The sequence below is a fragment of the Oryzias latipes genome, chromosome 7, assembly GCF_002234675.1.
Source record: "Oryzias latipes chromosome 7, ASM223467v1".
Taxonomy (NCBI): Eukaryota; Metazoa; Chordata; class Actinopteri; order Beloniformes; family Adrianichthyidae; genus Oryzias; species Oryzias latipes.
Genome location: NC_019865.2, coordinates 14,634,220 through 14,658,570, shown reverse-complemented (window position 1 = coordinate 14,658,570; position 24,351 = coordinate 14,634,220). Strand labels below are relative to the sequence as shown.

General features: G+C 37.1%; 2 protein-coding genes across 2 annotated transcripts; both read right to left on the bottom strand.

Moving 5' to 3' along the window:
* Positions 1 to 4,185: 4,185 nt before the first annotated feature.
* LOC101166457 (NUAK family SNF1-like kinase 1) lies at positions 4,186 to 15,684 on the bottom strand. The gene is made up of 7 exons (XM_023956650.1): positions 14,923 to 15,684; positions 12,012 to 12,132; positions 11,160 to 11,311; positions 9,500 to 9,565; positions 7,140 to 7,259; positions 6,356 to 6,488; positions 4,186 to 6,240 (listed from the first exon to the last, which is right to left on the bottom strand). Exons 1-7 carry the CDS (start codon positions 15,208 to 15,210, stop codon positions 5,171 to 5,173), a joined length of 1,950 nt encoding a protein of 649 aa, XP_023812418.1. The 5' UTR covers positions 15,211 to 15,684; the 3' UTR covers positions 4,186 to 5,170.
* Positions 15,685 to 17,373: 1,689 nt separating this feature from the next.
* Positions 17,374 to 24,000, bottom strand: misrii (Mullerian inhibiting substance type II receptor). Its single transcript, NM_001104896.1, is given in 11 exon segments — positions 17,374 to 17,663; positions 17,747 to 17,883; positions 19,334 to 19,490; positions 19,677 to 19,831; positions 20,067 to 20,181; positions 21,071 to 21,292; positions 21,396 to 21,499; positions 22,413 to 22,502; positions 23,117 to 23,281; positions 23,420 to 23,611; positions 23,953 to 24,000. Coding segments are annotated over 11 exon segments (1,488 nt in total). The 5' UTR covers positions 23,987 to 24,000; the 3' UTR covers positions 17,374 to 17,546.
* Positions 24,001 to 24,351: the final 351 nt, after the last annotated feature.

The window sequence follows — 24,351 nt, the reverse complement described above, 5'->3', positions numbered from 1 at the left end:
AGGTTCATGACGTAAGGTGACAAATGAACTTCAGGGTGTGTGAATAAAAAGGAGAATAAAGGCTGCAGCGTTCATCTACACCCAAACGTGTCTCTGAGCTCCTTATTTTACATATGAAACTCTTTACCGACACCGAACCCCGGAAAGCAGGCTCCACTGAAAATAGTCTGATTTTGAGTCGCCAAAAGGTTACGAATCTTTGTTTTTTAAACCTATCCGGAAATAAAGCTTCACAAAAGGCTCCACATAATCTATGACTTTTCTCTTGTAAATTTATGAGATTTTAAATCGTAAATTTATGAGATAAAAACTTGTAAATTTACGAGTTTGTTTCTAGTAAATTTACGACTTAAAAGTCGTAATTAAAAAAAGACAAAGAGCCTTAGATGCAGATGTAACTATGTGGCGAGCTGGGTAAATTTATATTTTTAGACAAATGTGTATTTGTAAGAAATTTTGTTATCTAGTAAGAAAATGCCCTAATCTTGTCCAAATATCACGTAGCTCTCAGGAGCGCCGAATAGTTTGAAACTGAATTATTTCTTTCCCCCGGTAGGAAAAAAAAGTCCTTATTTCTGTTGTGCTGAGGTTAATGCCAATGCTGCGGTTATGTCGTTGTGTTGCAGTTATTTTAGTTGTGCTTTGGGTAATGCCGTTGCGTTTTTTCTTTTGTATGTAGTGTGAGCCCTGTTGGCCACCATAGAATATAGCAGAGCAGGGAGCTTGTTGCCCACTGATGTCAACACCTACAGCCCAGCTAGAAGTTTTTCCAATCGCATTTTTTCATCTGATTGACAATTTGAATAAAAAAAATTCTCAGAAAAAGCTATTTTAATCTTAATTCTCTTTATATTTGCCCTCCATCATCAACAAATGCTACAAGAACATGTTAAAATAAAAAAGAAAATTTTCATTGGAGTGGGTCTTTAACTTCACAAAAACGGAGAAATAAAGTTTATTAATTTCTCATACCCTGAAAAATGAAGTTTATTTATTTCTCAGGGCATCAAGTTTATTCTTAAACAAACTATTTTGGTAGTCCATCTAAGCAATGAATTATTTACACTAAATTATTTTGTATGTACTGTTAATACATTTTAGCACACCTACCATGTGTTCACCTGACAAGAAAAGTAACATTTTTGTCTGCTATATTCAAAGTAAAGTAGTCTGATTATGACAAGAATATATTTCAAATAAGTACTTCCTATCACCACCCACAAGATAAACGAAAAATCAGTTTATTTAAAAAGTGACATCGCAGTTAACATTTCTGATTTAAAAAGATAAAGGAAAATCACCCAAAAAACACAACTTATACACACGTACTCCCTTCTTAATAACTAAATAATAAATAATAAACAATAAAAAAAAAGAATTTCTTATCACCGAAGACAAGTAAAAGGTTTTTGAGTCAATCGAACACTTATCATGTTTGATTACTTTATACAATCAGAAATTTGAATATGATTACTCCCCTGAACAAATCTAAAAAAGGTTTACAACATCAAAGAATATTAGAAGCAATACATCAATATAATATAAGATAATATAATACATAACAATATATATAAAGATGTCTTGACATTCATTTGTTTCTTCATTGCTTATGTCTGACATCATGATTGTTCTTATCTACTACACTGGCTGTTTCGCAGTTGTCCCAGTCCTAATCAATGATGTTTCAAGTCATTTCTTCCCTCATAAACTCAATTTCCACGTGCATCCTTCTTTCTGGTCCAATTGTAAAAATCCTCTGGTATATATTTCATTGGAGCTTTTTGTAATATAAATTAGAAATGATTGAAACTATAATCACAGGTTACTCAACAAATATACCAATGAATTTGCAGTGGAGGCAAATTGGCAAACTGAACAAAGTGAGACACCTAGTGGAGAAACCAGGTTATGTCGTGACAAGGTTTATTTGGTTATATTGTTTGGTTTTACAGATGTGAACATCTGTCAACAACTATTATCTAAGGTCACTAATAAAGTTTTTTGATAGATTTTAACAGAGAAAGGTGTTGTAAAAATATGCTAAAAACGATAAATGTCTTTATACAACATTGGATTTGTTATTTTTCTTGCAACTCCAATAGATTCCTTTTGGTGCAAGGGCTATGTTATACCAATAATTTTCCCATTTTTTATTACAAATGCTCACTGGGGTTTTTAAACACAAGAACTCTGAACTTAACTTTAATGTAACAACACTACTCTTGTAAAAATAATTAAAGAAAGTCTGCCAGGTCACCTTGATAAAAAAGCAGGATTCATGAAGACGCTAAGTTCACTGCTAAGCATAAAAAAAACACAGCAAAAAAGTGGACTTTGCATTCTTTTTGGGCATAACATTGAAGAAATTTTAATGACCAGGGCTGGTTGTCATGACCAAAATATCTCTCTAAACTACTTTGAGAATCGGTTGGGGGATTAATGTCTATCTACAACAAGTACCTTCTTCCTGTATAATCTATTAATCAAAGATACTGCCACATCTTAACAAACTTCATGTTAGAGATGGTTCTAGCCATAAATGAGCTTTGAGGGAAATCAGATATTTAAAAAACGTTTTTGCAGTTTTGTGACTAAAAAGTTCAGCTTTTTTCAACTATGAACAAGGATTTTTTCTGTGGTGAGTAGTTGTGTTTACTCCATCAGTGCACCTTACCTTAGGCTAAACTTATGTCTGGCTGCTGAGCAAATTACAAATTACAATTTTTCACTGAGACAGATGAAGATTCTGTACATATTCAAAAATCTAAGGCTAAAGCCTTTTTGTTTTGCCACACACTAGTTTTTTTTCTCATTGGCTCAGCAGGCGATTTTGGTCTCTTTCGGCTTGTCCCATCAGGGGTCACCACAGTAAAACAACCTCTCCATCAAAGATAAGTCGCATGGTTAACTTGGCAATGTTTTACGCTGGATGCCCTTCCTGACGGGATGCTCTCTCAATTTAACTGGGCTTGGGACTGGTAGGGAAGCAGAGAAGGGATTAGGGAGCAGCCTGTATTTGAACTCTGGTTTCACGGACGGAAGGCGCCGCAAACCAGCACGAGCTAAACCGGCTCCACACAGGCGATTTGCATATTATTTTTTAAGTTACACAACCAAACATGGAAAACTAGTAGATATTTCAATTTTTTTAAATGAATGAATGCTTGTTTGTACCTGGGTTGGTTCTCTCCTTTTACTTTAGTTTTATGCAAAATTGATATTTAAAAATTTTGTGAACTGAAATATATACTATAAATAACATTGATCAATCTTTTTGTTCAGAAAGAGCAAAAATTCATTTTTCAGCAGTTGGATGTGAAGGCAGAGCCTAAATGCTGATGAAAGACAAATAATAAAAGGTTACAGGCGGAGAATGGATGGTTAACTTAGCCCGGATCAGGCACCTATTTTTTATGAAAATCAATGGTGGGCAGATGGTCATGGAAATAAAAGAAACACACCAAAGGTACTATGAGCAACATGGTGTTTTAAGCTATGGAAAACCATTCTGATCAAATAAGAGCACCAAAAACCTTAGAAATTCAAAATGTTTGCAATGATTTCTAACTATGTAATGTGTTATATGTTCCTGTACTTGGCTGTGCCCCTGTACCTGACCGTTTACCTGGTCTCTGGCTTGTCTCTGCTCCCGCTCCTACACTTGGCTGTGGATCCTGCCTCCGGCTTGTCCCGCGCCACCAGCCTCCAACTTCATCTGGATGAAGCCCATCTGCTGGACTACTTAAACATAGAGTTGTAGAGTTTTAAAAATTAATTCTTCTCTAAAAATTCTGGTACATTGCTTGTCCATCCGGGGGGAGGATCCCACCTTCATGTGGACACCCCGGAGATTACTTCTTTTTTTTCTGGAATCCATTTTTTTAGGAGTTTTTCCTAACCTCGAAGGAGGGACTAAGGGCAGGGATGCCCAATTTAGTTTAGTCTGTTTAGTTTAGAATTTACCTATTCAATTGTATGATTTTATAATCCTTATGATTTTAGATTTACTGTACAATTGCCGGTTTGAACACATTGAGATGACTATTGTTGTGATATTGGGCTATATAAATAAAACTGAATTGAATATATAAATAAAATGTATTATCAGATAGTCTTTCATAGCCAAAAGCTCACAAAACAGGAAGACTATGAAGGTATAAGACTAATATAATACTATGACACTGGTGCACTCACAGGTTTTTATTATTATAAACAGCCAAAGCTTCATTTGAGTCTTTATGTGACAAACCTTTGAGCAGTGATGCAACCAGCTGCAATTGAGAAACATGTTTAACCAGCTAACATATGGATTTAGCCTGAAAGCTGAAGGATGACCAAACTCTAATCTTAACTTTAGTGATAAATATTGGATTTTAAACACACTGATCTCCTGACAGCTTAAATACAAAAACATCAATGAAATATCACAAACCTTTAAAAAAATGGCACATCTCCTTACCCAAGCATTCCTTGTTCAAATAAAACAAGAGACAAATGCAATAAACAAGATTTGGGAAAAAATATTAAATAACAGCACAGTCTACTGTGGTAAGTGATAACCCATGTAACAAACACTCAGGTTTTCCCTACACAAGCTCAAAAACGCTTTAATTCACAATAAATGATCTCTAATGAGCAAGCTTAAGTTAAACTTTTGTCATCAGTGCATGTACAAGGTTAATGGATTGTTCCGTTTCTTAACCCTAAGACATACGTAATCGTGTTTTGTGTTCCAGAGCTGTGCTTGTTTCATGCCTTCACAGTTGTGCTTCAGTACATCACAGCGTTCACAAACAGCTTTTAGAGGATATGTGTGCAGAAATCCATGTGAACACATCACACAAAGATAAATGTCTTGTTTTTTCCTTTTTCTGCTTTTCAATGTGAAAACAAAAATACATGTTTGATACATATTAGGTTTAATACAGTCTGATTTGTAAAGTTATGGTGCTTTGAGTGGATAGTGCAATACTACAAAAACTTGGTGGGCTGAAACTTTACAGACTTTTTAAGTTTTCAGTCACTGGAAATAACAAAGAATTACTTTAACTTTAACATCGATTTTTTTTTTAGTTTCCTTGGGTAATTAGACATCCTCAACAACTTCACATTTGTCTGTTCCAAGTTGTTCCAGGTTCTCCTCAGAACTGCATTTGTAATGGTGCATCTCTTAGGAGAACATCTTGCGATCTGCCTGAGTGCTGAGGTCCAGCAGATCGTAGGAATCAGATGAAAACAGACTGTCCTCGCTCACCACACTGGAGGGTCTGCTGTGGCGGCATTCGGGCCCTGATGAGGCCTGCAGGAGCTGCTGCAGAGCCTCGGGGAGAACTGCAGTGGATGAAAAGGAAGAACAGCGGGAATCATCCGGAAGATCCAGACTTTGAGAGAACTTGCCGTTACGTTTTAAAATGCCTTTCCGCCTCCGCACTGCTTCTGTGTGCATGTTTGGGCTGTTTTCTGCTGATGTGAGACTTGTGTGCTGCTGGCGGCACAGTGAATGTCCTGCATCACCCTCTTTGGTGCTCTCTCCACAGCCCTCTTTTTCAGAGAATGAATCAAAGGAAGACTCCCTCACATACAAGTTCTTTAATATTCCCTTCTTGGGCATCTTGGATGAAGGCTGCTTGAATGCAGATGAAGGTTTTAAGTTTGCTGACAAAACACTGGATGGTGTGTGACCAAGAATTTGAGTCTGATAAGGCTTGGAGTGAGTGTTGCACATTTCCGACGAAGGGTTCTCCTTTGGAGAGCTGTGGAATACAGAGTCCAAGCTTCTCTGGTGTTTTAGTATGCCTTTAGGTTTCCTCTTTTCATTGGTGGAGGAAAGGGAATTTGTCGAAGCATCACCACAGGCTCCCAGAACAGTCTGGGGAATTGCGTTTTCCTTGCGTGACTTCCTGAGACTCAAAATTCCTCCGCATACTCCTCCAACCCCTGCTCCACAGTTGGGCTTCAGCGAGGAGCTGAAAAAAAAGGGATCTGCACCGACATGAGGAGGAGAGGAGAAGTCTGAGGAGAGGCAGCCAGGGTCATTTGTCCTATTTGGAGCAGCCTGATTCTGCCAGTCGATGTAGCGAGCCAGCAGCGGAGAAGGGCATTCCTGGTAGGGAGATGAGGGGCAGTCACACACGCTCTCTTCATAACCCCAGTTCACCCACCAGTGGTTAGCCACATCTTCAATGGTGGCCCTGTCCTCCACACGAACTGTCAACAACCAGTCAATGAGAGAGCAGGCGTCTGGAGAGAACAAAGTTGACAGATTTTTTTTAAACAGCAAATAGACAACCTATTTAACACACAAACAGATCCTAAATAAAATTTATTATGAGTATTAATTATTAGGAGTATTTACCAGAAGGTGGGTTGGCTCTATGGTACCGGCCTTGGCTAATCTGATCTGTGAGTTTGGCATGACTTGTCCCATCAAAGGGCATGCTGCTGTACACCAATGTATACAGTAGCACCCCCAGTGCCCAGCAGTCAACCTAAAACATGCACAAAGATGCTTTAGGTGTTGGAGTTTCATGTAAATGCTATTATATACTTTAACAACTTTGCGTTGAAACAACAGGACACTATTGTGCTGCAGAAAATGGCAAGGCAAGGCAAGTTTATTTGTATAGCACAATTCATACACAAAGTAATTCAAGGTGCTTCACAAAACAGAAAAATGCATTAAAATCACAATACATCATAGAAATAATCAACATAAAATTTACCTTAAAAGAAAAGAAATACCATTACGTGCTTTGAACTTCTTAGAATAAACCACTCTGACAATTTATTAAACGTTGAACCATCATTTTGATCAGCTATCTGAAATGTTAAGAATCTAAACATACATAATAAAACTTAATTAGCCAAAACTCATTTAAACAAACTACAAAGCTATTATTTATTTAAATTTTTAGCCTTTATCTTCAAAGCCAAAGCGCCACAATGGAGGGATAAAATAGCTGCATGTGGCTCCAGAGCAAGGGGTTGCAGACCCCTGCCCTAGAAAAACTACTGAAATTAAATCTGCATATCCCAACAAAATGCTGTTTATCCAAATTTCTTTAAAACAGAAAAAAGGAGAAAATCATAAAACATGTAAAATTCACAGGATGGCTTCCAAAGCCAGGGCTCTGACCCACCTCTGGCCCCACGTATGGCAGGCCTTTCACTATCTCTGGAGAAGCATAGAGTGGACTTCCACAGTATGTTTGCAAAAGAGAGCCTCTGTGGAAATTGTTGGACAGACCAAAGTCGGCCAGCTATACAAAAAAGAAGCACACACATTAGAGTATATTGTTGTTTTTTTTCTTTCACAATGTTAGATACATTAAATACCTGCTAGTCTAAGGGAACAGAACTCTCAGTCCTGATTTTCAAATATTTGAAAGATGTATCCACTCATTCCCAGGAGCATTTACATTCTTCTTCTTGCAGTCTAGATTATTCTTAAGGATGGAGGAGTCATGTGGTGAACAAAAACAGTTCAGAGGCCTTTTTTTAAAGGGCCAAAGATAGAACACGGCTTCATACAGTTAATGTGTGTGTAAAGAAACAGGACAGAAGCCAGAAAACCATCTGGCTGCTCAAACTCCCGTAACAGTCGTACAGACATGCCCCTCCATCTGAAGAGATTATTCACGCACGCACCAGCCTGCTATCAGAGGCTCTGTGTTGAATATAGCTTTATTTCCATGTCACAAAGGTTCCTACATAGCAAGGGATGACATTGTGTACACATTATCATTTAAAGAGGCCCAGGTTAGACCACTGCTAAAGGAACCTGCTACTGTTCCCCAACAGGTTAGTCTTTAAAGAAAAGCTAATAAAGAATCCAAATTTAACCAAAATTTTAATGTCCTGTCACTTAACAACCTATAAGCCTCAAACAGTCTTATTTTTGAAGGGTACATTATACAAAAACAGGCTTGTTATATTCAGAAATAGGCCAATTCGCTGCCTTAATCCCACTGATCATTATGCTGTCCATTGCACTGTGGATGAACATATTCACCTAATCACCTGGACAGGTTTTCTAACTATCTTGGCCAGGGGAGAATTCCAGCTATGCATCTCTAATGGTGCCCCACAAGGTTCTGTCCTGGGGCCACTTTCTCCTCTGCTACAATTTTGTGCTCTAACATTTGTTGACAAGTTTTTTCAGTTTTGTTGAAATAGCTTGTCCTGTGTTTTATTTTTTTATTTTTTATTTTTACCAGATAAAATGTAATTGACATTATGTGTTATGCCTCTCTTGGAAATACCTCTGATTGGATCTCTTAAAGACAAATTCTGACCTTTCCTGGCTTCACTTGTTCATATATTTTCTGACAAAGGTTGACAGGATACTTGGGGGTCATCAGGGATCAAATTAATGTAAAAGAATTTTTTTTTTCCTTTTGGACATGCATATTTGCCCTATACCCATTGGGAAAATCAGCCCTGACCTTTAACTTTACACAATACAAAAAAAAATCCTATTTACTCCTTGATATTTCTCTGAAACACTTTACTTTTAGCTCCTGAATTCAATTGTTTCCAGAAAGACTTAGATTTGGCTAACTGTGAGGCCCACGTGTAAGCTGCTTTGGTTGAAAAAAGTATGCAACATGCCAAAATATGACTGTGGAACCTTTACAGAGGTAAAATTTAGATTTTTATTGTCTGTATTGCCTTTTCATTTAGTAATATTTACCAAGTGTGACTATACAAGAAAAAGTAAATGTTTTTTAATGAAAATATTACATTTCAAAAGATGTGTGTATTAATGATAAAAGAATTTGACATTTACAACATTACTTTATTTTAGGAAACTAAATGTAGGTTAGTTTATTTTTAAAACCTGAGCAAAAACAAAACATTGGGAATAACATGACTCATGGTTACGCCATTGAGCCACCATAGTGCCTGCATAACATGTGCTGCAAGGCTGTACTATTCCAGAGTGTGAAACGTAAACAGGGAGATGATGAGAGGTCTGCATTTCTTTATTTTTACCAGTCAGACTCAGCTTGCTTCCTTATAACACTCTGACCAGTGCGAACACCAAGATCGCCACTGGATTCCCTGCATTCCTCTTTGATCATGCACGGTTGCCATAAATGGGAACTGTTTCCTTGAAATCCATTAAAGGAAAATAAAAAGCCTCTGTTAGTTTATCAGACACTGCTCAATGTTTTAAATTTACTGGCACACTTAAAATAACTGTTGCTAAGAATTGTTCTAATGTACAGTAAATGATACTTTTTCCTCTTAGCGGAGTCATATTTTAGCATTATTCACACAATAGGAGGAAACCATCAATTATTGCGGTATGTGTTGTGTTTAAGATTCCGAACAGAAGCTAAACAGACAAAGGAGTAGTAATAATAATTGTTATAATAAATAAGAACGTGTGTTTTATTGTCAGGCCAGAGTGCAATGGCACAGTTCAGAACCAGTGTTGACACAAAACATCTTGGAAAAAAAAAAGAAATTATATCTTTGGGTTCATCACTCTTACCTTTACATTCAGGTCTTGATCTAAAAGAATATTCTCGAGTTTTAGGTCTCGATGCACCACACCATTCTAATGAAGAAAAAAAATGCTTTATCAGACAAAATGAGAAATGTTGCAGAATTTACTTTAAAAGAAACAGTTAATCTGATGATTTGATCCCCTGAAGTTTATTTTGTGCACTATTTTGGAATCTGACCATTTAGACATTTTTGAGCACTTAGTGGAAGTCTGGGTTTGTATACAAATCTGCACAAGCATAAGTAAAAAAAGAATAAAAGGATCCCAAATTGATTTAGCGAGTTAAAATTAAAACAAGAATTGAAATTATGTTCTCTCTTCTTTTGAAACTAAAAAAAACTCTCTTCACTGCTCTCAGTCACCTTGAATAATTCATTCCTGCTGGAACATTCATTTCTATTTTGGGACAACATTTTACAGCAGCAAGAGGAAACAGACTGTGAGAAAGCCAAAGAGCTGCTGGAGCAGAAGAATTATCTACATGTAATCTGTGGGATTTTTTAGGAATCCAAACACAAATTATTCATAAAGAACACTTTCAGGATAAGATAAGATTCTAAACAAAATATTCACAAGTATTGCAACAACAGGAAGATTCCACTTGACACATGTCTGAATAATGATGGCAGTAATACGCTGTCAATGACCAATAATGTCATCATGCAGTCTTGTTGTCTGTCAAATGTTTTTAGTCAGTGATTTGGGAAAAACAAAAAGAGCATCTCATCCTGTAAATATGGCCAAAGCTGCAGGTATTTTCTGATTATACCTTTATGATATTTTGGGTAAAAGAAACAATGTTATAGTCATCCTACAAGAGGAAGCATGAAGCCCACTATTTAACCCCTTCATGCTGTTGTAAAATCGCAAAGTAGCATTAAATCCTGAAATCCATTATTTTAGCATCACTTTGAGCGGAACAAACATAGAAGAACTATTTTGATATAATTAGAAATAAAGTCAGGCATGAAAGGGTTAAACCCACATCTTCTAAGGAAGAAAAATAAAAACTCAGTTAAAAAGTTAAAACTTGATAGACAGTTTTAGCAAACTGTTAGATTCAGAAAAAATGGTGTTTTCTCATCCCTCCTCTTATTGTTGTTTTTCTGAATTATGTCTTTATAAAGTAAGATATAAAAAAAATTATCAATATATCTCACCTGCCTTTTAAGAATAAGGTTATCCTGAAATATAAACTAATATTAAAAAACATTAAGAAAAAAATAAAATAAAATAAAATAAAATAAAAAAACAAGTATTCAAGGTCACATCTTGAATGCTAATTTTGGATTATAAACATATTCAATGCTTATACAACATTCAGATTATCTAATTGTCTTAATCTCTGGTTTAAAACATATAACTCCCAGATTAAAGAAGGATGTGGTTTCTTTGCAAAAGCTTACAAGTATTTGGAGACAGGAAGTTAAACATGTGCAGCTATAAGGACCAATTACAGCCTAATGCGCTCTTAACCCAGAGAGATCTGAAAACTAAAGTCAAGTTCTTCTACAGCTTTGTGGTTGGGATTTTAGTGGATTTAGCTTAACAGTTTTGCTTATGCTCAATTAAACATTCAACACGTGCCCAAGCCTGCTGGCCTAATTTCTAAGTCATTCTGTGCGTCACGAGTGTGTGTGGGTACCTTGTGGCAGTAGTGGACAGCAGACGTAATTTGCCTGAAAATGCTCCGAGCTTCTGCTTCTGGTAGCCTCCTTCTCTCCTGTATGTAATCATACAGCTCTCCTCTGCTGGCAAACTCCATCACAATCACAATCTTATCCCGGCTCTCAAACACTGTCGAACAAGCACAGAAAGAAACCTCGGCATCCTGATTTCCTGATGATCCTAATTTGATTTAATTTGATCATCAACCCTTCATATCTCTGTGAGGAAATGCCTGGCCCATTTTCAAATGTGTTGCCTCAGTTCATGCAGGCTTGCATGGATTTCTCCACAGCTTCCTCGAGGATCACCTCAGCATTTCATTTGGGATAAGAGGTGGACTTTGAATAGGCCTTTCCAAAACAGTTTATTTATTAATTTTTTCTTTGGATGTAAACTTCCCTCTATGCTTTGCTGCACCGCCAATTTTGACCAGGATTTATCTCTCAGATGATTACCTTATATTTTTTCTCTCTGTGGTAGAAAAAAAAAAACCTGAAAAACACTGTGCTTCTCAGTTTCTATAAAAAGCTGAATTTGACTTTCTATTTCGAGCAATTTTTTCAGATGTAATGCAAATTTCTTTTTAGAAACAGGTGATTCGACATGGTATAAAAAAAGCCAGAAGGACAAAAAAGCTCACACAATTGATTGTTTCAAATTTGTAGAAAAATTTACTGCTCCTGATATGTTTCTCAGTGTTCTACGATGTACGAAGTTCTTTATCCAAGGCATTAAGCACCACTCTACTCTTGTATATCTAAAGCTGCCGCTGTGTTACAGCAACAAACTAAGAATGCACTTTTCAAAATCTTCTTGTTTTTGTGTTTACCCTCATGGAAGCGGATGATGTTTGGATGACAAAGTGAGGAGGTGATTTCGATCTCTCTCTGGATGTGAATTCTTTCCAGGTCATCGGTGATTCGATCCTTGCGGATGGACTTGATCGCCACCTGTAGATGAGAGCAAACAGATTGGTAGAGAAATCAAATGTTCAGTCAAGAAATATAAGAAACGGACAACTAAATTTTTCTTTTTTTAGGAAAAAGGAAAATCTACAGATTAAAGATTTAAATAGTCAGTTTTTTTAAATCTCCTTCTATCTGCAAACATTTTTATTTATATTAATAATTTGCTGTTAAAACTTTTATCGGTAAAATTATAACTTTTGCTATTACCTTCAGTTATAAAAGTTATTTTAAAACGAATACATGGAGTGAGTAAACAACTGTCAACACATTCAAAAATAAAAGTCTCTAAGACTTAGAGGTGATTATGTAAGTTTTAAAAGCTGGGAAAAAGCTGTGCGGTCAAGACTTTACTTTGCAAGTCAGTCACTGCAACTCAATGTAACTCCTGAACGCACACAGACACAGAAACAAACATCCTGACATGAGGATGTCTTTGGAATAAATAACATTGAATCAGGACTGGACCTCAGAAGAAAGAAAATAGGAAAGGTGTGAAACAAGAATCTGATTTCTAACTGCTGTGTTTTCTTTTCCAAACAGAACAAGTTTAGTTATTGGTAAAGAATGAAAGTATCTAGCAGCTGAAAAAGTTCACATGCTCCATCAGCTACAGTGGTTATGCAACGCAAATATGAGCGAACTCCTGGGACCAGCCTGACCGTCTGTAAATCATATGAGAGAAGAAGAATGAGGGGAAATGCTTGGCAGTCAGCACTTAGAAAAATGAAAGTAAAAATTCATGTAAATGGATTGAAAGTTGATCCATAAACGAGCAAAACGCACATGTAGGAGTCCTCCTCTGAATGGCTCCGATCCATAATCAAAAAGCCAGAATAATAGTTTGACCTAAATATCCTTTCCCTACACAAAGCAGTGTTAAGGGGGGGGGGGGGACTTGGAGGGGCACTGAAAGAATGACAGAGGGCAATCCTTGGCTTAATCTTGCAGCACTAATGAAAATGATCTGAATATGGCCATTTTACGGCAATAAAATATGAAGTACATTATCAGTCTGAGAGTCAAGTTATTCTGTTAGAGATTAGGAAAATGAAGGGAAACAAACAAACAGATTGCAAAAACTGGATTAGGAATGAGCCCAGTTTTTGTCCTCAAAGATATTCATCAGTGCAAAATGGAATCAGCAGAGATTAAAGGCATTCTCCGATTAAAGACAAGTTTCGTTCGAAGAAACACACTGCCCCTGTATTCAGAGAAGAAAAAGGATTTTTTTTTTTTTTTTTTGTATTTGTGTCTTAATGTGACAGCAGTGTAAAGTTTCCACACTTACAGACGATGAATTCCAAATATAGTTATGTGCATACGATATGATGTTGAACCGTGCAGATTTGCACAGACGCATCCCGAGAGTCATTAACAGAGTCTTCTCGTCACAGAGTCTTTAGAAGTGCCATGTCACAGTCACTGACCACAGAACTGTTCTCGCTAAAGAGAAACTGGGGCAGGAAAAACTCCTTAAAAGCACTTTTCAATTTGCTCATCTGGTTGAGTTTGACTTAAATTTTTTCTTCAGCTCAAAAGAACATGCATGCGTATGTGAGTACGTATGTAGCTTCACTCTCGACAAAGTAAAGCTAGAGTCCGGCAGTCTGTTGTAAGTTGTTTTTAAATATACATTTGATTTATTCAACTGAATTTATAGAACCATTCCTCGGAATTTTCTCTGTACATAAACAAACTAAATAAACATTTCAAACATCTCTTGACTCATCCATTGCTGATTCTAATGTTTTTTTGAAACAGAGGCTATATAGCTAAAACAAACTACCGTACTTTATATTATCCTTATATGTAATGCCTGACTGTAAAGTTGAGACATTACAGTCCTACAGGACCTACGGCAAATTAAAAGTACTTATTGGACCATGCATCATTAAGTTATGCAGTCCTATGAAACTCAAAATGTAAAATCTTTCCATGCAGATTTACAGAACAATTACAGAATAATTCTGCAATATTCTTTAGATAGTTGTTTCATCTAAATCCACTGCTTCTCCTTCCCTTTGCTCTCAAACTGCCTCTTCCTGAAACTCGGACAACCACTCTGTGGTCTTGTTTCCAAAAATAATGTGCGTTTTGTTTTAAAGAATCTTTGGTATGCACTGGCTAATGGCTCAAGGAATTCAGCATTTTCCCCTCATCCTAGCAAAGCCCCTGGCTGTGCAAACACAAACCAACAGCTGCTCTCCAACCCCCTCAATACACAATCTACCTTCAGTCTGTCACCTGTCCTGTTCAATACCCTTTTGCTGTTTCACACAGAGGACGTTTCAATTCCACTTCCTCCAGGATTATACTTTTCTTCTATGACTTTGGTCATTGAGAGCAGAAGTGGAAGCTGGTGGTGAGGCCTGGATCTTCAAGATTACATCACAGAATAAGCCCTGACTGCAGAAAACAAAACCTGCACACTAAATATCCAGAGCCTTTAGCTATTCACATACCTTTCAGGCATGTGTGTGTTTTATGTTCAAGTGGGTGAGGTGATGTTGGAGACCATTGTGGTCCACTCTTGTTCCAAGTTTTGAGTGACTCACATTAATGGCATCCAGCCTGGCAGCTCAGGAAGCAGGAGAACTAAGCATATCACACACGCGCACACGCACTACCACACAATAAATATTAGATCATCATGAAGAAACATCCACTGCGGGATTTAAAGTAACATAGTGGGAATCACTATAACTTTTTTTTAAACAATAATTTTAAGTCTTTAAGAAAAACGTGATTTTAGAGCTTTGGATGCTGACTCACCGTCCTCAGGCTCGCCCTCTCCACTGCTTTCTTGACTTTGCCATACGTGCCTTTCCCCAGCGTCTCCATCACCTCGTAGCGGTGTTTCAGGTTGTGTTTGTGCAGATGCTTCTTCACCTCCGCCGGCGCCGCCCTATCCGGGCTGCAGGGGTCCCGTCCGGCCGTCCTCCGGAGCCTCTCCCCGCCGTGCTGGCTGCTGCTGCTGGAAGCGGAGTCCTGTAGACAGCCGAGCTCGGAGCGCTCGCTGCTGGTCATTGCGCCTCTCCTGTCCGCCTCACGCCGGCCCATGCTGACGCGCGTGCGCCGCCAGTGGTGGAGCGCCTGTCAGGAGCTCGGTCTCCCAGACGGACCCAAGTTGTGAGTAAAATCAGCTGCAGGTCCGCCAGGCTTCCCATATAGAGCCTTTTAGAGCAGACAGATACTTGCAGACTGTGAGCACACTTGGAGAACCCATGCAGGTCATGTTGTGGGGCAGCTGAGCGCCTCCTTCTTCCTCTGCCTGTTGCTGCGTTAAGGAATCACGTGGTCCGGCAGGAGGAGGACTCTCTGTGCGTCAGGATGGTTTGGGTAGTTTGGATGCCTTTCTCAACTGTTTCCATTTTTCATTAAAAAAAAATAAAAATAAATCTCCAGAGTAGGATGGTCTGACACAGGGGTCTGCAACCTTCAATACTGACAGCCATTCGGGTCAGATTCTCACCGACCACAACCCAGTGGGAGCCACAAAATCTTACTTCACCTTAAAAAAAAAGAAAAAAAGACACTGCCTGGCATTTAAATGTAGTTATTATGATAGATATAAGTGAATCATTATTTATTTATTTTTATTTTAGGGTCATTAAAATACATAAACCTTAAGAGAAAAAAATAGACAGAGATTTACAGGACTTCCTTTCAAAATAAAACACATAGATAGGATTATCCCAATGCAGAAAATGTAACAGTGGGGCGAAGAGCAAAGAATAGAAAAAAAAGAAAAGAAAATGTAACAGTGGGGCGAAGAGCAGTACTTTAAAAACTTTACACAGTTTATTTTTTTTTCACCATTTGTGGTGCTACTCAACCAGAAACGCGTACATGTAAAAACACTAATATTAAATCACAGCTAATTAAATAACCCTCAAAGTTTTTTTTAACATAAGGTGCACTGAAAAACCTTGAAATTGTTCAAAAATAGAAAATCCACCTTATAATCCTGTGCACCCTAGGTATGAATCCTGGGTATGCTTACTGACCTCAACTTGATTTCCCATGCTACTCGGTGCTCAAAAGTCAGTCAAAATGTTTCAGTATAACTTTGTGAACTATGGAGTCATACTGCTTGATAGATTATTGAAACATTATGGGTATTGCAGTCGGGAGTGTCGTGGAGTGACTGTGCTTCAAAGTTGGACATTTCTGACTGTTCATCTATGTTTCATGTGCCTTGAAATCCAAAAAAATATGTTACTTTTTAAAATTGAAAATGTTTTGATTTTAATTTAACCAGAGAGCCACAATGGGGGAGCCTCATGTTGCAGACCGCTGGTCTGACAGAAAAATCTCTAGAAATACTATTCTTCATAACTTACGGTAGTCTTCTTTTAGTTTAGGGAATTTGGGGAAATGTCCATATTCCATACAGTAAAGTTTAACCACTGTAATGTAATATCAAAAGAAAAGAAAGGCAGGGAAACTATTTAACAGTGATGGAAAAGTATTGGTTTTGTTTTAGCAAAATGATGAGGACAAAGTTTAAAATACCCTAAGTATTAAATAATGAATAAAGACGGTTAGTAGAGAACAGGTGAACAAGTACCAGGAGTCCCTTGCTGGTAATAATGCCATAACATGTTTTGAAAGATTTTTGATGAAGTTAAAATATATTTCTTTGGTTGACTTTTTATTAGTCATTTAAAAAATAACTGTTGGAAAACTGTGTTATGGCATTTGACTATGTTTTCTCAGACATAGTTGTGGTAACTCCAGATGTTTTAATGGTCGTTTTGATATTTGGCCTTTTCTTTCCTGTTTTTGTGAGTCACTAAAATTGTGTCTTATTTAAAGCAATCTCCACTTCTAAGAATAGGTCCATCAGGGAAAGAATTTGAAGTATCCCAGCTTGCAGGTTGTGGGAAAACTTTTCTAAAAATAAACCCAGACAAATCTGATTTATTCTCCATGGCTGCACTTCAAAGACCACACTGACAAGATTAAAGTTGTATTTTGACCTAACAGTAATTATTTAAAGTTATGAAACCTAAACGAACGTTTATTTCTAGAAGCATTGATCATATGACTTTGAAATTAGATATTTGGTAGTTTTTAGTTTATTTTTTAGGGCAGTAGATGTCTTTAATAAGTTCACTATTGGGTGATCTTGTCTTTTGTGTTAAGCTTTGCTGTTCTTGCAGTTGAATTAAACATTAACAGAAATAAAACCAACAATATTAACACCTTTTTTATCAAATGTTACCACCTAGGAAAATGTATATTTTGAGTAGCCTCTATCTGAATATGTCACTATACTTTATGTGCAGTTCTTCAACATTTAACTACCTGACTTGAATTTAAAAAAACAGTGAAAACAAAGAGTGTACAGCTGCGTTTTACAACTGAAACTATGTGCATAATAATAATAATAATCATGGTGATAAATCAGCCTGGAGAGACACTAATCTGTCCACAACACAGTGTGCTGTTAAACGGGCATCTGTGTCCCGGTCCCAACATTCCGTCAGGAGTTCCTTCATTGCAGATCCCTGGAAAAGTTTGGAGTTTAGCAAGCACACTTGTGTTGTTTTTTGCATGCAGCAATTCATAGAAGTATAACTGTCAAAACTACCTGTGGCAGCAGCTCCCAGGGTTCAGGGATTGAAGGTCTCCTGTCCATTTCACACACATAGAGGATGAGTCTCTCCAGCGTCACGTTGCCTTCCAGCTCCAGTTCATACGGCAAAAGATGCTGTGGAACGGTGCCACCTGCAGAGGGACACATTAAGACAACTTTGTGTCAGAAGGGTTGAAGGCACTGGCGGGGCTAGAATATTTTATTTGTGGGGCAGGGGAGAATCCTCTGGAAGGGTGGCAAATGAGAACAACAGGGTGGAAGGTCATTATCAATGAAAGGATCAACAGTTTTGTTATTGTTATTAATATTAAAACAGCAGTTCTTTAATCTGATGTAAAGCAGTAGCAAAAAAAGGAGGGAGACATTCTTAAAAGTTTTTGAAATTTTGAAATAGTTTAGCTAAAATATTTCTTTTGTCATTTTTGCAATGCTCAAACAAGCTTGTATTGATGATTTCCTGATCTTTGTCAACAATGATAGTAATATTAACATAAAAATTACAGGGCAAGTTGGGAGGCATAGCTTTTATCCTGGGGGGCTATTGGCAAAGAATGAAAAGTTGAACATTCTTCCATTAGGCTTAAATGTTTCCCATGTAGAGTTTGATGGTTGAAAATGCAGTGTTTACTCAGTCCATCTTAAAAAAAAAAACACTCATTACCTCATGTTTTCTCAATTTTCAACATTAAATAAGACTTGATGCAGACTGTTCTATTCCAGTGATAAGACAGCACTAGGAGGATTTGAGCCTTTTTGCTACAACAAACCTAAGAAATCTGGAGTAACTTTAGAAAGTTATGTCCACCCAATTTCCACTCACAACTGGCAAAATCTTTATGGAAGAACATATCCAGACACTAATCAAATAATGTGACGGTAAATTTTAACGACAATACACACCCTTTTCTAAATTAAAATGAAAAATAAAAAAAGGTTACAGCTTTATTAACCCGAAGTATCTCATCTGAGTCTTTGTAGGACCTCTGCTGTGAGGCCTCTGGCCAAAGCCCCAAAAAGAAAAAAATACACGATCACTGTTTCAAAGGTTCTGTATCGATTTTCAGTTAGGAAATGAACATTCTCCTAATCATATGTTTGAGGGATTTAACCCTAGTGCTATCTTATGGGGTCCAGATGACCCCACTCTTACACTGATGTGTTCTCCCTACTGTGACAAAGGTGGATAAAGGTGGAAAGGATTTCATGTTATCCATGGACACCAGTGAAGATCACAAGTCATTGAAGAAAAAAGGTTCAGCGCACTGTCTGGTGGGGTCTAGATGACCCACTCCCAATGTTATAAAGTGCCTGGGATAGCACAAGGGTTAATCCAACCCTAAAACTGCTTTTTAATTTAAGATCATCTGATAAAATTACTGATTGATGGTTGCTTCAACTATATTTTAAATCTCAGGAGTCAGATCTCTCCAGGCAGTCATGGCTAGACTGAAAATAATAAAACAGTTTAAGATCAGTTCGATTTTTCCTTCACTTTTTAGCATTTCAAAATTGTCCTGAGCAACAGTGACTACTAAAGCTTTTCACTTTGAATGGGGCTTTCATTCATTTGAGGCAACATACCCTTTGATAAATCAGAGCAGCGCATCCATATTTCCCACAATATCAAACTCAAGGCGTAGATGTCGGCCTGCAGCAGGAAGGAGCTGTTGTTCAGGTTTACGGAGCCCTCCAGGATCTCAGGAGACATGTAGTGGGGAGTACCAAGCTGGGCATAACCCTGCAGCAACATTGGTAGGTGCATCGTTTAGTCTTAGATTTATTTAATAATTTCATTTATCATTTAAAAATAAATCTGTGAAATAACAATAATGATTAATTCAGCTAGGGGAGTTGCTTGAATTAAAAAAAATATTTTGTAACAATAAAATTATTCACACAGATTGTTACTCTTGAATTGACTCACCTTTGTGTTTGTGGCTTGTCTCATGACCCATGGCCCTGAGCAAGAACGCAGAATAGTGGAGCATCCAAAGTCACAGAGAGCGCAGCTACCATCTGCTCTCACCAGGACATTGAAGCTGCTCAGGTCTCTATGGGCCACAGCAGGTTTGTGCACATCTGCGACAATCGTACACACGCATGTGCTGTTACAAAGATTCATTTCATGTTTTGTGTTTAAGAGTGTTCAATAATATGGACAAATAATACCTATTGTGTATTCATTAAATAAGAAAACATGTCTAGTTCGTTCTTTTACAATCACATACGTAACTATTTCACATCTAGTTATGAACCTGTGTCAGGAAATATTGTAAAACACACAGGCACGCATTTTGGTTTTGTTTGCCCGTACCCTGGCTGTGGAGGTCAGAGTGGAGATAGGAAAGTCCTTGGGACAAGGACAGACACATGTTCTGTGCCTGCATCCAGCTGAGGGTGTTTTCACACAGAAAGGAGTGAAGAGAACCCTGTAATCAAAGTGACGGTTACCACAGCATTTCATTTTAATGTTATTTTTAGGAAGTACTTTTGATTATTAATTGTAGGCAATACAACAAAAAATAACACAGATATATCAAACTAATTTCAGGAAAAAATAAATGCTTTGATTAAAGAACAAAAATAAATTAACAAAAATGTAAGAAGAAGATGTGATCCTTCTAACAGTCTGATTTCTCACAATCATAAACAGAGATTTTTGCAGTAATGCATTCAATAGACATTTAGGTCACATTAGATTCATTAATGATTATTAACTAAATTCAAGTAGAATTTGGTTTATAACTTAAAAAGGAGTGGGAAGAAGTGTTTATAAAATCCCACCCCGTTTTGTGGCTCTTTCTGTTCATTTACCATCTAGTGGCTCAAAAAATCTCGTATTTTATTATTGCTTTTTTAAATGAAGCACATATAAAGTTAGTTATGTTTTCTATTAATTCAAGACCTGTTTTTATAGTTTTTTTCTGTTAATTCTCTTCCTCAGAAACCCTTAACTTTATTTTTAAATCTAATCCAAACAGGAAGTACAACAGGTTGCATTTCCTCAAAAGACCACAAGAGGTGAGATGCAAAACTGAACTACTGTATATCATGTAGATTTCACGTTGAAAAGTCAGATTTTACCCCTAAAATCTGTATGTATAGTCCTTATCCTTTGACATAATCATTATTAAATGCATTTCTTCTTCCTGCCTGTAATCTGTTGTTTTGACAATATCAAATGTGTTTGTATTTATTTGAGAGGAGCAGGAGTTTATTTGTCAGTTTGGTGGGCCAAATGAGGCTTTAAACTTTCTACCATCCCACTTCAACATGTCCATCTTCCTTCGGGTTTTATAGAATCCCTTTTACACTTACATGTTCTGCAAACTCGACCACAACAAACCAGCTTCTGTCTCTTGGATTCCTCCCCGCACCCAGGAAGTGAGCAATCCCAGCATGCCTCATCAGTGGTAATTCATAAATGTCCTTTTCTGTTGTGAATTTATCTTTCCACCCTGCAGGATACACTTTCACAGCCACTGCAGTTTCTGTGTAGTTCCCTTTAAAAACTGTGGCAAAGTGTCCTTGTCCCACAACCTGTAAGACATAAACAAGCCTAAAAACAGGGCATAACTCCACAGCTGACATATTTTTCTGAATATAAGTAATTTTGTTTTTTTATTTGACAGTTCATTAGCACCTGCTGCAGTTCGATGTTCGTAATGTAACTCTCTGAAGACTTTGTTTGACAAGAGCATGGTTGCAGGATGTTGTCATTAGGAAGAACAGACAGCAGATTTTTCTCTAAAATAAGAGATAAAATCAGAATGTGACATAAAAAAATAGCAAATCTTTTGTTTGAAAAGAGGCTGACGGGATGTTTGCTGAAAAGTTACAAAGGAGTAACAGCGGTGATAACGTACAAGGTCAGTTGAGTAGAAAAAAATGTAAGCACTGTCAGTCTGAAAATCATGGGAACTCATTTCCTGATCATAGAGGAAAAAATCATTTGGATTTTAAAAAAAATAATCGCCTGGCAAGAGGAAGGGGTCATTTTCCTTTTTGTCCCAGCATTTCAGCAGCAACAACAACAACAGAGTTTGCGTAATCTTCTCATTAGCTCCAAAGCTTCTAACTCAGTTGTGGGATCAAGGTGATAAATGATGTCACTGATTCAAACCCAATAAACACAAGTTTACAAATGTGTTTAATGGTTTCAAAGTAAAGATGGAAGAATTTATGTTTTTTTTTGTGTCTTAATGAATTTCAAAGAGCCGTTTTGAGCTCAGTATTTGAAGCTTTAATGGCTCACAATATAACTGGCTGTTGGCAGATAGCACTTAATGGTTTTTCATTTACTCTGCTGCATTATCAACACACACATTCAGTTGAAATTTGTTATTTTCCTTTTTCGAGACATGGACAATTCGTTTTTAGCACGAGGTCAGGGATTGAGCATTGACCTTTTTTTATTCGAGCTTAAAATCTACCACAAAATCATTACACTAAAAAAACACCCTAAACCACAATAAAACATAACTCTGTCTTGGCTGTTTGCTTTTGCTGTAAAAAAAATGACAAAAGCAATGGGCAACAGTAAGGATGAATACAAAGTAGTATAAGGTAATATTTCATATTTTGCTTTGGTTGCATTTTGCAAACTAGCAAACTTTTCACATGTGCAAACAGTTCTATTGTATATGGAAAATGACTTTACCTTTCTTTTTGTAGAGATAAATCCACTTAGCAGCGAGTGCAAAGGCGAGTATTGGAAACATCACCAACACAACAATCTTCGAGATGTCAGCTTCAAAAAAAGAATACAAAAATATACAGCTTATACAAATTTATAAAACTTTAACTGGAGGAAACAAAGATCAAAAGTTGTCACATTTTGGCATTTAAGTAGCAACAAACATGATCTAATTTTCTTCAGAAATTGCAATCTGTTTCTTTAATTAGCGTCCTGAGGGGCAGCTTCAGCTGGAGATTTGAAATAGGGGGAAAGGGAACCTTAGCTGACTGAAGAAAACCAGGTAAACTCAGTTAGTCTTACTTGATACTGAATGCTGTGATTAGTTAAAAGTACTAAAATGTTAAATTAAAAAATTGAGCCCAACCTGAATTTTTAATTACTAAAATGTAATTAAAAATGCAGGTTGGGCTCAATTTTTTAATGGATAAAATGAATTACATAACAATTTTACACCGTTGTGTCCAGTCATTTACATTTACTGAAAAAAGTTTAAGATTACCGTAGTTTGCACATTTTTTTTTCCTTTTTGTTTTATTCAAGAGACAGAAAAGCAAGATGCTGTGTCTCACATAAGAAAACTGAACTAATTTTGAGAAATTTTGGTAACATAACTGCAAATCCAATGTGCAATTTCAACAAGTTATAAGATATTCTGCCTGTCATACCTGCAGAGTAGGAGTCAGTGAGTGAATGCTGCTCTGAATCTGGAGTCCACGTGAAGTTACTGTTGCAGAGATCTGTTCCACACACACATCCTATGAAGCGATTTTGAAGGCGTGGTTGTACCTTGCAGGTTGCATCTGGACATAAGGTTTCCACTTTACCGCAAGCTGCAACACAGAAATCAAGAGCACTGTGACCAAAAGCACAAAAAGACTAGTCACAGGCACGTGAGGTGGTTCTCATGTTAAAATCTTTTAATCAAACTCAATCCAGGTGTTTAAATATTTAGGCTTCGGTAGACGTACCGAGAGTGTCCACCTGTGGTTGGCCGTTTATCATCCGATAGATAGCCATGCAGCAGCGGGTGTTCTCACAGATCTGCAGGGACCCACTCACATTACCAGCAGATGAGTGTCCTCCGTTGTTTTTGTGGCTTACTTGAAAAACGCACGTTCTCTTTGGAAGCAAGGACTGAGGAAACACATATTTAAGGCAATCTAGAGGGAATGAAACACAGGGAGTGTTATCAATCTCAATTAATTAAAAGATAAAAAGCTAAATTGTTGTCATATTTACTAAAATGCTAAAAACAAAACATATTTCAGAAATTCAGGTTCTGTTTTCTTAAGAGTTTCAAACATGGGACTTTAACCAGGTTTAGATCTTGAAATAAGTAGTTTGTTTTGTTGCCTTAGATTCTCAAAAACAACACTTTTTTATGATGCTTTTTTAAGAAATTTGAAACAAAATTACAAACATATTTAGTTAAGTTTAAAGGTTGAACTTTAACAAATAAAAAACAACTCTAAATCACACTGGAATCACAATGAAAACTCACATAAAGCCAGAATCCACAGCAGCATTTTCCCCATCTAAGAGCGCTCATGGGACCACACTGTGTATCAGCAGGAGGAATGTGAGGAGTTTCCCACGTGCATCTCTCCCACAGAGACACCTGCATTTGTTTCCTCCCAAGACAGAGCCTGTTGTTCTGATCTGGAGACCTCACTGACGATATACCAAACTCTAAAAAAGATGAGGGGTTTTCCCAAAGGAAATTGTAGTATGTTTTTTTTATTTTTTTATATATGTTTTCTTTCTGACACTGCAAAAAGAGATGGTCTAAAATAGGAGAAGAAACTTGAGAGGAAAATCACTAAAAAAGTAAAACTATTAGTCAGTTTTACTTAACAAGAAATCTGCTGGTAAGACATCAAAATCTAGAAACAAGGAGTTC

What these genes read in the sequence shown, in the direction of transcription:
- LOC101166457 (XM_023956650.1), bottom strand. Translation starts at nt 15,210, where the DNA reads ATGGGCCGGCGTGAGGCGGACAGGAGAGGCGCAATGACCAGCAGCGAG. An exon ending in AGAGGGCGAGCCTGAGGACG is followed by an intron (nt 12,133 to 14,922) that starts GTGAGTCAGCAT and finishes TCTCATCTACAG; the next exon opens with GTGGCGATCAAGTCCATCCG. An exon ending in CTGTCCACTACTGCCACAAG is followed by an intron (nt 9,566 to 11,159) that starts GTACCCACACAC and finishes TTTCTTCATTAG; the next exon opens with AATGGTGTGGTGCATCGAGA.